The sequence below is a fragment of the Giraffa tippelskirchi genome, chromosome 5 (genome assembly GCF_054371585.1).
Source record: "Giraffa tippelskirchi isolate mGirTip1 chromosome 5, T2T-mGirTip1v1.2.pri, whole genome shotgun sequence".
In the NCBI taxonomy this organism is placed as follows: domain Eukaryota; kingdom Metazoa; phylum Chordata; class Mammalia; order Artiodactyla; family Giraffidae; genus Giraffa; species Giraffa tippelskirchi.
The window spans coordinates 13,757,842-13,772,940 of NC_137279.1; the positions used below are offsets into that span (position 1 = coordinate 13,757,842).

The following is a 15,099-nucleotide window of genomic DNA, read 5'->3' on the forward strand; positions in this document are numbered from 1 at the left end:
GCAATGAGCCCTCATTCTTCAGCGGAGTCCAAAAGTCACCTCATTAACATGACAGAAGATACCTTTATGGTTCCCGTCAATTAGGAAATTTCAAGGATTTTAAGAGCTGCATGCCAGAAAAGGTGACAAAGATCAAATATTCATTTCATATTACAAATCACAGTATCACACATGTCCACACAGGAAACCACCCACAAATAGTTACAGAAGTATTATTCATACTAGCCAAAAAGTGGAAACAACTCAAATATCCATTATAGATTAAAAGATAAATAAACTATGGTATATCTATAAAATGGATTATTATGTGGCCATAAAAATGAATTACTGATATATGCTATGATGTGGATAAATCTTAAAAACACTATGCTAAAATGAAAGAAGTCAGTCAAAAAAGATAATATATGATTCCATTCATATGAAAGTCTAGAATAGGAAAATCCACAGAGACAAAAAGTAAATTAGTAGCTGCTTAGGCCTGGGAGGAGGATAATATGGGGAGTGGGGGTGGGGGTGAGAGGACAGATAAATAAAAAGCACAGGGTGTCCCTTTAAAGTGAGGAAGATGGTCCAAACTTGACTGAGGTATGGTTGCATGTATCTATGAATATATCACTGCTGACAGTGACTGCAGCCATGAAATTAAAAGACACTTGGTCCTTGGAAGGAAAGTTATGACAAACCTAGACAGCATATTAAAGAGCAGAGACATCGGTTTGCTGACAAAGGTCCATATAGTCAAAACTATACTTTTTCCAGTAGTCATGGATGTAAGAGTTGGGGCCAGAAAGAAGGCTGAGAACAAAAGAACTGATGCTTTTGAACTGTGGTGTTAGAGAAGACTCTTGAGAGTCCCTTGCACGACAAGAACTTCAAACCAGTCAATCCTAAAGGAAATCAACCCTGAATATTCACTGGAAGGATGGATTCTGAAGCTCAAGCTTCAATATGTCGGCCACCTGATGCGAAGAGCCAGTTCATTGGAAAACACCCTGATGCTGGGAAAGACTGAAGGCAAAAGGAGAAGGGGGCGCTAGAGGATGAGATGGTTGGATAGCATCACTGACTCAACGGACATGAATTTGAGCAAACTCTGGGAGATAGTGAAGGACAGGAAAGCCTCGCGTGCTGAAGCTCATGGGGTCGAAGCTCATGGGGTCACAAAGAGTTGGACATAACTTAGTGACTGAACAACAATAACAATCTCTGAATATACTATAAATCACAGAATTATATGTTTTGAATGAGTGATTATATAGTAAGATCAATAAAGCTATTAAAAATTAATGCATTAAATGCGATTATGAAAGTGGAAAACCCATCTTAAGCAGAGGTAGCATCAAAAAGTTGTCTTGACCTGCCATGACCCTGGTGCTCTGTGGTACTTCCTCCTACCGTGGGTGATGCTGTTAACTCCTCTAACACTAGCTTCCTACATTTTTCTGAGTGATTTTATTACCGCCTTGTCAACTTGTTGACTTATTCCTCTTGTATGTCTATGTGAAAGCGTTAGTGGCTCAGTCATTCCAACTCTTTGCAACCCCATGGACTGTAGCCTGCCAGGCTCCTCTCAGTTCATGGGACTTCCAAGGCAAGAATACTGGAGTGGGTTGCCATTCCCTTCTCCAGAGGATCTTCCCAACCCAGGGACCAAACTTGGCTCTCCTGCATTGCAGGCAGATTCTCTACTGTCTGAGCCACCTCAGAGCCTCCACGTATTTTCATTTTTACCCCTACCTCAAAACATACAGCTTGCCCCCAACTATTATGCAGAGGTCCAAAGCAATCATCTGTGAAGGCCTTAAGGTCTCTGTCAAATGCCTGAGACTATATCCCAAATCTTATTCATTACTTCATCTAGCTTAAATTCAACCACAGATGCCAAAACACTTTGAAAAGCTGTAAGCAAAGTTATTAATATAATTATATTAAATTACACACATCATTTATTTGCTTGTCAGTTGTATCAGGGACTGTGAAAAACTACCATGTGTAAAATAGTCGTAAAAAGTTACTGTTGGAAGTGACCTTAGAGATGTTCAAATCCAATTCTGCCATTTTATAATTGAGATAACGGATACAAAAATGTAGCTAGACTTTTCCAGTGTCACTCAGTAAGCCAAAAAATCTCCATTCAAGGCCCTTTCTGTCCACTGGTGATTCCAAGTTGATAACCAACCAGAAATACAAGGGAATCAAAAACTCTTAATTATTGTACACACACACAAACAGAAAATGACATACAAAGATAATATTACAATCCATTATTGTGAGTCAGTAAACTAAACGTTAGTATGTTTTAATTTCTATTCTCGTCTTTAACTTCAAAAACACTTTACTTTGAATCACAATGAAGCTAGAATAACTTCTGCTGAATTATACATACAATTAATTTTATGGAGCCAATTTAAGTTAATCATTTTTTCTTAGTATTTAATTCAAAATAACTGTAATTTATTAGCCATTTTTTATTAGCATACTAACTTTCTCCTACTTTGAATCAAGATTGCCAAAATATAGGAAAGTCAACTACAATAAATATTCCTATTTGTTAACAACTGGCAGGGAGCACACCACAATACAGTTTATTCCAATATTTTTTTTCATATCATATCAAAATAAATATCATGATGACCTAGTTTCCATTTATGACTTGAGGCAATTTTTTGAGTTCTGTTTACAGCAACATCATTTCATAAGAGCTTTTTGGAGGAATGCAAACTGTGGTGTCACAGAAAAGAATTTTTACTTTACATTTTTGCCAACATCAGATTCATTCTTATAGAAGAAACATATTTAGCCTATTCCAAGCTAACAAAGTCTTGGTCTGCATCACAATTGGCATCTTGACATTTAATAAATTAAAACATTGTAACACATGAGGTGTCTCACTGAGACAGCTAACACAGTAAATGATCATTCGTTAATCAAATATTAAAAATTTTATTTTTAATCAACATAGAAATTACTAAGGTTATATGTAGAGCACAGAAGAGACAGGTTATTGTTTTCATCATTTGAAGAACAAACAAAAATCCCCGAGTTTTTTCCCCTCTAAACTCCTCCCTCTGCCAATTCTTTAATAGCTGAAACCTGCCACATTTAAAACCAAGCAATAATTTGAACTCTCATATGCTTGTCAAAAGCACAAGGAAAGAATTTGAGATTCTCAATATCAAGTTTTCATTGTGAAGTGGCTGTGTCAAAGTCTTCTAGTGAAAAGAGAATTTCAATAAAAATGTGGGAGAACAGTGGGGGAGGACTTTAAGAAACCACTGCTTTATTTCTTCCACTGGGCAGTGAGTTGTGCTAATGAAACTCAGGTGGATGCTAGACAGCCAGCCCCAGGGCTCCCCAGGCAATGCTACCCTCACATTGACAATGAGGGCTCCTATGAGCCTCACAGAAAGGTGCCACTTTAAAGAGAAACTGAAAAAAGTAAAGAGGATCAAATTACCGCGCAGCAGCTGAAACCCATGGCTTTAGGGCAAAAAATAAAGGGATTGTACTTCAACTACCTTTAAAGAGCACCGCCATACCAAATTACATGCATTTCTACTGGATGAGAGGAGGACACATTTATTACCACCTGTGAGCCAAACTAATAATGATCTGGTGCGAAGACCAGTAGATTCAATTAACAAATGAATGGCTTATTTTCATCTCTTCAGTTCATTAGTAATTATTGCTTACAAGCTTCCCTGTGTTTCACACAACAGGTTTTTCTCCCCCTAATTTTAGAGTTATCTTGAGAATGCTCTCAAGTTGGGTGTTAGCCATTAAAGTACCGCTGCTAAATACCCAATGTACCGCTCTGCCTGAAACATTCTTTAGTTCTAAAAAATTTTAAGTTAATTAACTCTGATTTTGACAGCATTGCTCTGGTTTTCATAATTTCACACTTTCCAGGTTTGGGTACCACTGTGCAAGCACCCCAAACAAGCTACCTCCATGGCTGAGACTTGAGCAGGTATCAGAGAGCAAACCCAGATGTAAGCGAGCAATTCTTTGTTACAACTGCATTCGGCTACACATTTAAAATGGTTCTGAAACTTACTGACACGCAATTTCGTAGCATAAGAAACGTAATCATAAGGAATAACAAAGAACAAGTATTTCCCTTACCTGGATCGTGGAAAGGCACCAAAGCAAAGTTGAAAAGAGGCCTCTTAGGTCTTTTCAAAGACGTCTCCAAAATTTTGGAAGCCCCCTCGATCACCTGAACTAGATCATCATACATAGAACCAGTCACATCAAACACAAAAGCCAAGGTGGAGGCCCCCTCGGGAATTTCTTCTGCCTCGACCTCGGACTGGGGGATTGCATCCTGCGCTCGGGAAGGATAAAGAAGAGCGAGCAGGAATATGGTGTGGACCATGTTCCAGGAAATCATTTTGTCTTTTCTTTTTTTCCAGGAGCGCCTAAGCACTCTGCTGAGCCCTCCTCAACAGGCAGCGGGTTTCCTCTCGGGGCAATTTATTTGAGTCCAGAAACGTCTTTGAACTTGCAAAAAGCTGGGGGCTGAGAATCAGACGGGGACGAGCCCCGAACCCGAAATCCCTGCACGGGGTCGGGCAGGCAAAGATGCGGCAGCCTTCGTCCGGACGCAGCCTCCTTCGGGAGGGCGGAGTGCCCGCGGCCCGGGCGGCGTGTGGCTGAGTGCGGGCGGCGCGCCCGGCCCATGCCCCGAGGACCGCTCCGAGCCAGCGGCGCCGCGCCGAGTCCGCTGCCCTCGCCGCCGCCGCCGTTCTCCGCTCCGGCCAGCCGCCGCGGCTCCCAACTTTCCACTGCCCGCTGCCCGCCCGCGAGCGGGCCGGGGAGGGGAAGAGCGGCTCGGCCCCGCCTCCTGATTGGTCGAGGGGACGCCCCCCCGCCCCCTGGCTCTGGGGCCCCGCCTCCTGGAGGGCAACTTCGCCGCACCGAGTCCCGGGTCAACTGAGTAGTGGGGCAGCGCTCCCGGGGTCCCCTCCGCGCCCACCCGCGCGGCGCCTCCCCTCCAAAACCCCAGGGTAAACAATGGCTTGCAAGAATGTGTGGCGAGGTCCCGAACCGAGGGACACTGCGCTAACCCAGTGCACAAAAGGGATTGCCTTTTTTTTTTCTACGATGCAAAACGCTGCTTCAGACACCTTGTTCAGACCACCCATCCCCCGCCCCCAGGAAGCCAAGACCACCCCGCTTCCCGCAGCCCAGCTTCCCTTCCTCAGCCCTCAACTCAACCCAGCCGGGAGGGGGAGCTGGAAAGGTCCTCCCGGCTGGGCTGCAGCCACATTATCACTCTTTGATCTCCTCGGGGACTCGGGGGCTTTAGGGGGAGGGAGGGAGGAGAAAGCTGGACGGGCCAGAATCGGGAGGACAGGGAAGAGGGTTGTTGAGGGAAACGAGAGAGAGACCGCGGGACCTGGGTAGTCACTGAGCGTAGGTGGGAAAGATGGGAGGAGAGAAAGCAGCTGGGTGTGAGTGCAGGATGGAGGCTCAGGGCACCGGATGAGAGGGCGAGAGGCAAAGGAAGAGGGAGGGGAAGAGAGACCGTCTGAAGGAGAAAATTGATTTTTTGTTAAATTTCACTATCAAGATTCATGCTTGCCGAGCAACATAAATCCTCCCCTCAGCATAGTAAGGCAGAGTAATATCCTCATTTCATATTTCCTCCCATAGAACACCCATGTGCCCAGCCTCAGCCAAAGACCCATTACAAAGGTGTTCCCCTCTGGGGCATTTTCATGCTGATAAGTGAGGAAACCTCGCCCTGAAAAACAGTACAGCGTTTTTCCGTCTTGTCATTATTACACACATTTTGGTACCAGTAACAGAGATAAGAAGGTGGACAAAGAAAGTCAACCATAAGCTGAGGGTTCTTTCCCTTTTTTTAATAAAAATGTATTCACATCCTGCCAAAGGAGCTGCTGTCCGGATCCTGGTATTTAAAGAGGGGCCAGCAGGCATTTTGATCCAGTTGGAATGTATGTTAGACCACCCATCCAACACGGAGGCAGCCTCAGGAAAAGCCAGCTCCCCTGAGCCTCTTAGACTTTAATCTGCAATTGTCTTTAGACCCAGCGACTCTGGAACCTGAGTTTATGATACCTATAAGTCATGTCATTTAAAGGAAGCAGCCTAGCCATTTGGGCTGAGTGAGAATATGAGAAGAAAGGGGGAAAGCATTTCCTCTCTAAGTAGTATTTAGAAAATGCTATTTGAGTAACCTACTCCTTTGTTTATCTTAAAGGGATTGCATTCTAAGTCCTAGAGATTTCACTGAGACCTGAGCTGTTCCAAATATTCAGGGGAGGTGGTAGAGCTTGCTGATTAAGACTTCTGGGTCAGATAACCTGGGTGCAAAGCCCAGCTGTGACCTATAATAAAGGTGCATCTTTAGCAAGTTACCTACTTCTTCATGCCTTTGTTGATTCAGCTGTAAATGGAAATAACGGTAGGACTGACCTAATAAGGAGTCAGTGATCTAGCTTGGTCATTGTTTCATGTGCACTTGAAAACAATGTTGTTTGGTGGGAATTCTCCATAAATGTCAACTAGTTTGATAGTGTTTTTCAAATCTTCTATATTCTTACTGATTCCTGCCTTCCTAACAGAACAAGTGAAATAGAAATCTATGACTTTAATTGTGGATTTGTTTTCTTCTTGTCCTTCTATGAGGTTTTGCTTCATGCATTTTGAAGCCTGTAATTAGATGCATAAACACTAAGGATTATTATGTCAGCTTGATTAATTGATATTTTTATCATCATGAAGTTACATTCATTATCCCTGGTAATATTATTTACTGTGGAATATGCTTTGTCTGATATTAATATAGCACTCCGGTTTGGATTAGTGTTTTAGCATGATATATAACTTCCCATCCTGTCACTTTTAACTTATTTGTGTATATTAAAATGTATTTCTTGTAGTCACCTTAACATTGGGTCTTGCTTTTTTTTATGCAAACAATCTCAGCCTTTTATTGACCTCTTTAGACTATTTCCATTCAGTATGATTATGGATATGGCTGGGTTGAAATCTATCATCTTGCTATTTGTTTTTTATATGTTCTTCTGTTCTTTGTTTCTTTTTTCTTGTTTTTCTGCCTTCTTTTGGGTTGATTGAATGTTTTTTTATGATTCCATTTTATCTCTATTGCTAGCTTATTAGCTATAGCTATTTTATTTTAATGGTTGCTATAGTGTTTACCCTGGAGGAGTACTTGGCAACCCACCCCAGTATTCTTGCCTGGAGAATTCCATGGACAGAGGAGCCTGGAGGGCTACAGTCCATGGTGTTGCAAAGAGTCAGACAGGACTGAGTGACTAAGCACATAGTGTTTATAACAGGGCTTCCCTGATGACTCAGTAGTAAAGAATCTGCCGACAAGGCAGGAGAGACATGGGTTCGATTCCTGGGTTGGGAAGATCCCCTGGAGAAGAAAATGGCAACCCATTCCAGTATTCTTGCCTGGAAATTCCCATGGACAAAGGAGCCTGGCAGTGGGAAATCCCATGGACAGAAGAGTGGGAGGGCTACAGTCCGTGGAATCGCAAAAGAGTTGAGCAGGACTGAGCAACCGAATAACAACAATGTTTAAATACAGGTCACCATCTTCTTTCAAGTAATGCTATACCACTTCACATACAGTAAAAGAACCTCACTCCCATTAATTTCCTCCCAATTTTTTGCTATTTTCATCCATTTTATTTTACAATATTTTAAACCCCACACTATATTAATGTAATTTTTAAAGTAGTCAATTATCTTTTTAAAAGATTTAATTAATTTAAAAATGAATATATTTACTCATGTAGTTATCATTTCTGGTGATGTTCATCTCTTTGTGTAAATCCAGGTTTTCATCTGATACCATTTTCCTTCCCCATGAAGGATTTGCTTTACTGTTTCCTGTAGTGCAGTTCTGCTGGTGATGAATTCTTTCACCTTTGTGTGTTCAAAAAATTCTTTGTTTCACCTTTGTTTTTGAAAGTTTGGGGGTTTTGTTTTGTTTATGTCCGTGGGTTGTTTTTGTTTATTTAGCTGGATAGGGATTCTAGGTTTGCAGGGTTTTGTTTTCCTTTTAGTGCCTTAAAGATGTTACTCCACTGTCCTCTTTCTTGCACTGTTTCCAGTGAGAAATTCCTACCATATATATTTTGTCCTTTTATATGAAACAATCAACATATATGAGGCCATGAAATTGTTACCTAGTTCACTGATGGTCTCTTCAGTTTTTTAAATTACTGTTTTCTTTTCTTGTTATGTTTCAGTTTTTGATAGTTTTCAAGCTATTTCTTAAAGTTCACTAATCTATTTTTCTTTACTGTTTATTCTGCCGGTTGTCTCATCCAGTGTACCTTACGTCTCAGATGCTGTAGTTTTTATTTCTGAAAGTTCTCTTTGGATTATATATATATATATGTCTTCCATGTCTCATTTTAAGTGTGTGAATATATGGAATACAGTTTTAATAACTTTTTATGTCCTTGACTGGTAATTCTAATATCTGTATCAGCTCTACATCAGTTTCAATTAATCAGTGTTTCTCCTTAGTTTAGGTTGTATTTTCTTGATACCTTTCAGGTCTCCTATTTTCTGACTGAATGTCAGACATATGAATTTTACCTTTATATTATGAATTTATACTAGATATTTTTGTATTTTTATAAATATTCTTGAACTCTATTCTAGGACAGACTAAAGTTATTTGGAAAGAGTTTGATCCTTTTGCGACTCACTTTTAAAATTTGTCATGTCAGACCAAAGCACTATTCAGTAGAGAACGAATTATTCCGCACTGCTAAGGAAAGACTCTTCTGAATACTCTACCCAATGCACTTTGCAGCATGAGATTTTCTAGTCTGGCAGGTAGGGACAGAGCTACCCGCATCCCCGTGTGAGTGTAGGCCCTGTCACCTTTACTTTTCAAGTGTTTTTTTTCCCTCACATGCACATTGCTGGTCAGCACTCAGCTGAATACACAAGGAGGACTCCCCTCTATCTTGACTCCACCGCCACACACCATAGCCTGGAAACTCTGAAGATGGTGAACTGGGGCAGTTATAGGATTTGTTTCCCATCTCTCTGCGATCATTGTCCTTCTTTGCCTGAGAGCAAAATGAAAAGTATGCTGATGATGCACTTAGCCCAATGCCTGGCAATGCAGCAAGTACTCCATAAAGTTTAGTAGTATTATTACCATTATATTTATTTGAAGTTAGAGCATTGCAAGTTTGAAGCTATGTGTATATGCATTGGGGACACAATGCTTTGGAAGGGATGGATAACTAAGCAGGCATTTTTACTTGTTTATTTATAATCGATCTTTTGTAGCTTCACTAGCATCCTAAAATCGAAGTGGGTGGTAACACTTAAGAACATGTTTAAGGTTTACAAGGTACCATGATGGGGAAAACAGGTGATATAGAAAAGGGGTATTTAATGTAAATACACATTAACTTCCATAATCCCAGTGCATCTCTCCACTCCAGTCTCATATAATTGATGACTATGATTTGCAACATAGGGGAGACATACATGGTTCTCCCACTGCTTTTCAATAAAATTTGAACTTTTTTTCAAATGCAGATCTCTAGGGACCAAGTAGCCCTGTACAGAAATGTTAGTTACACTTTAAAATAAATGACTCCCTGAAAGTAGATGTTGGCAGGCAGTCAGCTAAGAATACCAAGAATATAAAATGGGAGAAAGTGATGGGTTAGGAAGAGGGCATGGCCCAGGATGGAAGAAGAAAGGGTGGGGTGAAAAAGACGGTGATGCTTAAGTCAGAGTATTGCTCAGAAATAACAATATATATTTCTGGGAAATAACAGAGTATTTCTCAGAAATAACAATAATAATAAATAGTAATAATAGCCTTTTTTCACACTTGTGTTATTGAAAACACTCTCTGTGAGGCTGAAGGAACACTAGTCTATGAATCTAGTGACTTCAACCACTAATTGTTTTCAGTTCTGTCACTCACAAGCAGGTCATACTAAACAATTTCTAAAATTGGTTCCAGCTGTAACATTCTCTGTTGGTCTTAGCTGAAGTTCTCAGAAAGCAGAGCCTGAAATGAAGGCCTGGGGTGTCATGCCAGGGTGCAGGCATGAGGGGTAGAGGGAATGACGCAGCAGAGAAGGAGAGCCAGTGTAAAAGTACACTGTCAAGTTGGCCTCTGCTTTATGCTACTGGCTACTGGGTCCTATAGGACAGACTGAAAACCCTTATGTTAGCCCCTCAACATTGTGAAGGAGCAAGGGAAGTGAAAGAAGTAAAAGGGGAAAGTAGCTAGCCATCAGCAACCATCCTCATTGGTCAAAGACTTATCCCATCGGGCAAAAAACTCCACAATTCTGGGTCCTACAAATATGTGTGCTGCTCTGGTTTCCTTGGCATCCTGCTCCAAGGCTCAATAGGAAAGCCCAGGACAGAGACAAGAGAGGCACAGGAGATGCCTGAGGCAAAATGCTGTCAGGTTACACCTGCATGAACTTGGTTGGAGCTTGCGTTATATCATGAAGGCATGAAAAAGACACTGAAGGAATTCGAACTAAAGAGCAAAAAGATTAGTTATACTTCAGCAAAATCAGACAATGAATGAGAAATGGAATAAAGGAAGTAAACTGGGGAAAAAGACAAAAATAGGAGTAGGCTGCAGTAATAGTATTAACAACATCCTTCATCTAACAAAACTGAGACTTGGCCAGTTTCTGCAATTTGCTTTAAGGTCATGTTTAGTGAGGAGCGGAACCAGGATTTGGATGCAGGCAAGCTGATTCCCAAGCTCCTGCCCTTCACTGCTTTGCACTGCTGCCCTCAGGCTGCAAATTATGAACTGGTATAAAGCAATGGATAAGACAAGGGGAAATTGTTAATACATTAGGAGTCTGAGATTAACATATACACACTGCTATGTATAAAATATATCTATTATTGTGGGAAAGATTCCCTTAGAAGAAATAGAGTAGCCCTCATAGTCGACTAAAGAGTCTGAAATGCAGTACTGAGGTGCAGCCTCAAAAATGCGAGAATGATCTCAGTTCATTTCCAAGGCAAGCCATTCAACATCACAGTAATCCAAGTCTATGCCCCAATCACTGATGCCAAAAAAGGTGAATTTGACTGGTTCTATGAAGACCTACAACACCTTCTAGAACTGACACCAAAAAAAAAAAAAAAATGTCCTTTTCTTCATATGGGATTGAAATGCAAAAGTAGGAAGTCAAGAGATACCTGGAGTAACAGGTAAGTTTGGCCTTGGAGTACAAAATGAAACAGGGCAAAAGCTATAGGGGTTTTGTCAAGAGAAGACGCTGGTCATAGCAAACCCCCTCTTCCAACAACCTAAGGGACAACTCTGCACATAGACATCACCAGATGGTCAATACTGAAATCAGATTGAATATTTTCTTTGCAGATTAAGAGGTAGAAGCTCTATACAGTCAGCAAAAACAAGACCAAGAGCTGATTGTGGCTCAGTTCATGAGTATCTTATTGAAAAATTCAGGCTTAAATTGAATAAAGTAGGAAAAACCACTAGACCATTCAGGTATGACCTAAATCAAATCCCTTATGATTATACAGTGGAGATGAATAAATTCGAGGGATTAGATCTGGTAGACAGAGTGCCTGAAGAACAATGGACAGAGGTTCATAACATTGTACAGGAGGCAGTGACCAAAATCACCCTAAAGAAGAAGAAATCCAAGAAGGCAAAGTGGTTGTCTGAGGAGGCTTTATAAATAGCAGAGGCAAGAAGAGAAGCAAAAGGCAAAGGACAAAGGAAAAGATATACCCAACTAAAAACAGAGTTCCAGAGAATAGCAAGAAGAGTGAAGAAAGCCTTCTCAAATGAACAATACAAAGAAATAGAGGAAAGCAACAGAATGGGAAACACTAGAGATTTCTTCAGGAAAACCGGAGATATAAAGGAAGCATTTCATGTAAGGATGGACACAATAAAGGACAGAAACGGTAAGGACCTAACTGAAGCAGAAGAGATTAAGAAGAGGTGGCAAGAATACACAGAAGACTTATACAAGAAAGATCTAAATGACCCAGATAACCACAATTGTGTGGTCACTCACCTAGAGCTGGATATCCTGGAATGTGAAGTCAAGTGAGCTTCAGGAAGAATTACTACAAACATAGCTAGTGGAAGTAATGGAATTCCAGCTGAGTTATTTCAAATCCTAAAAGATGATGCTGTTAAAGTGCTGCACTCAATATGTCAGCAAATTTGGAAAACCCAGCAGTGGCCACAGGACTGGAAAAGGTCAGTTTTCAACCAAATCCCAAAGATAGGCAATGCCAAAGAATTTTCAAATTACCAAATAATTGCACTCATTGCACATGCTAGCAAGATTATGCTCAAAAGCCTTCAAGCTAGGATTGAGCAGTACATGAACCTAGAAATTCCCAGATGTACAAGCTGGGTTTCAAGGAGGCAGAGGAACCAGATGTCAAATTGCCAACATTCGTTGAATCATGGAGAAAGCAAGGGAATTCCAAAAAAATCTGCTTTGTTGACCACACTAAAGATTTTGACTGTATAGATCATAACAAACTGTGGAAAATTCTTAAAAAGATAAAGAGTACAAGACCACCTTACCTATCTCCTGATAAACTTGTATGCGGGTCAAGAAGCAATAGAACAAGAACAACAAACTGGTTCCAAATTGGGAAAGGAGTACTACAAGACTATATATTGTCACCCTGCTTATTTAAATTCTATGCAGAGTGCATCATGTAGATGCCAGGCTGGATGAATCACAAGCAGGAATCAAGATTGTTGGAAGAAATATCTGCAACCTCAGATATGCAGATGATACCACTCTAATGGCAGAAAGTGAAGAGGAACTAAAGAGCCTCTTGATGAGGGTGAAAGAGAGAGAAAAAGCTGGCTTGAAACTCAACATTCAAAAAACGAAGATCATAGCACCCAGTTCCACCACTTCCTGGCAAATGGAAGGGGAAAAAGTGGAAGAAGTGACAGATTTTATATTCTTGAGCTCCAAAATCACTATGGACAGTGACTGCAGCCATGAAATGAAAAGACGTTTGCTCCTTGGGAGGAAAGCTATAACAAAACTGGACAGTATATTAAAAAGTGGAGACATCACTTTGCTGACAAAGGTCAGTATTGTCAAAACTATGGTTTTTCCAGTAGTCATGTACAGATGTGAGAGTTGGACCATTACGAAGGCTGAGTGTCAAAGAATTGATGCTTTTGAACTGTGGTGTTGAAGAAGACTCTTGAGAGTCTCTTGGACTGCAAGAACTTCAAACCAGTCAATCCTAAAGGAAATCAACCCTGATTATTCATTGGAAGGACTGATGTGAAGCTCTAATACTTTGGCCACTATTAGTCAAAGTCTAATACTTTGACTCACTAGAAATCTGATGCTGGGAATGCTTGAAGGCAAAAGGAGAAGGGGGTGGCAGATGATGAGATGGCTAGACAGCATCACCTACTCAATGAACATGAATATGAGCAAACTCTGGGAATTAGTCGAAGAGAGGAACATGGTGTGCTACAGTCCACGAGGTCACAAAGAGTCAGACACGACTTAGTGACTGAACAACAATAACAATATATAAAATAGATAATCAACAAGGACCTACTGCATAGCACAGAGAACTCTACTCAATATTCTATAATGACCAAAATGGGGAAAAAGTTCTGCAAAAGAATATATATATTTATTTATTTATATGTATAACTGAATCACTATGCTGTATACTTGAAACTAACATAACATTGTAAGTCAACTAGACTCCAATATAAAATAAAAGTTCTAAAAATGCCACTGCTTTTTAATATATTGACTTTGTATACCACAACCTTGCTGAATTTGTTTATTTGTTATCAGTTTAATAAGATGTGGTTTTTTCAGACAGATTCTTAGGACTTTCTACATATGTGATTACATTATTTGCAAGTAAAGATAGTTTTACTTTTTTAAAAAGTAACAAAAGTATTTGGTAATTTCCCATTGCCTTTTATGAAAGATCTGCAGAGGTAATTCCAAACAAGCACAAGCCAAAAACATTCTTTAAAGTTTCCACGGACAGAGACCAGGATGAGAGGAAAAAGCAAGTTCCATGGTAGCTGATACCTATCCTTTCTTGGTCAACCCTAAATACTATCCTAGATTACCTCCAAGGTGTCCTAGAAGATCCTTGGAGGTAAAGGACGGGAGTTCAGAAGTGAGTAGCTGCTCCTGGAAATGAAAGCACAATGCAGATTTTGCAGTGAGGTGGAGTAGATTGCAGAACATCTCCTGTTTCATGCTCACAATCACCAAATTAGCTCTCAGAAGTCCTGTTTACAAAGATTCTTATCTTTGCTATATTTTAGGATGGAAATATGAAAAGCTAATGTGTTTTAAATAGTGGTCTAGCACATTTATAGCAAAGTCAACACTAGAATCTTCTCTCTAATTCAGTTTTCTCCCTTGGAATTCTTTTACCTATTCTGGAGAAGATCAGACTCTGCTCACTGGCTAAGAATTTTAAGAGATCACCTAATTGGAAGCATTTATCACACTAGGCCTAATAAAGCCTAGCTCAGGAAAACATTGCCTTAAAAGACTGAGTTCTCAAGAGAATTGCTATAAAGTAGTATGTCTATACACCACTTATTGTAAACTGCCTCCTGCAAATCACTAGATGGTTTGACATTATCCTCAATGATCTTCCCCCAAATGTCTAGTTCTCCATGTAACGAGCCCCAGGATTATTTGATGTTTACTTTAGCGCATTTCTACAGGGTAAGTAATGGGCTATTCTTTGCAATACAGTGAATTAAAAGTAGAGTACTTTTGCACCATAAGTACATTTGTATTTTGACCATAATGGTTGTACTCGGCACCACTATGAAACTTAAAAAAAAAAAGAATAAAGCTAGATTATTTTTTTCTCGTCTCCCTTAAGAAGGCAATAAAAGGATGGAGCCATCGTGTTGTAACTGGAAAATTAATCACATCAAATATTCTCATACTAATCAAGTTATAAGCCTGGAATTGGCTTATATAAAACAGATGTTTACAATCTTATTCTCCTTTGGTACAAATGTCAAGAGAAGAAAGAACAGCATAACTCTTCAAT

At 40.2% G+C, this 15,099-nt stretch overlaps 1 protein-coding gene across 1 annotated transcript in view; it reads right to left on the bottom strand.

Moving 5' to 3' along the window:
- Positions 1 to 4,789, bottom strand: part of HMCN1 (hemicentin 1) — a 521,571-nt gene extending 516,782 nt beyond the window's left edge. The window contains exon 1 of the mRNA XM_081492191.1: positions 4,126 to 4,789. Coding sequence (XP_081348317.1) covers positions 4,126 to 4,393 — 268 coding nt within the window. The 5' untranslated portion in view covers positions 4,394 to 4,789. The remainder of the gene's footprint in view (positions 1 to 4,125) is intronic.
- Positions 4,790 to 15,099: the final 10,310 nt, after the last annotated feature.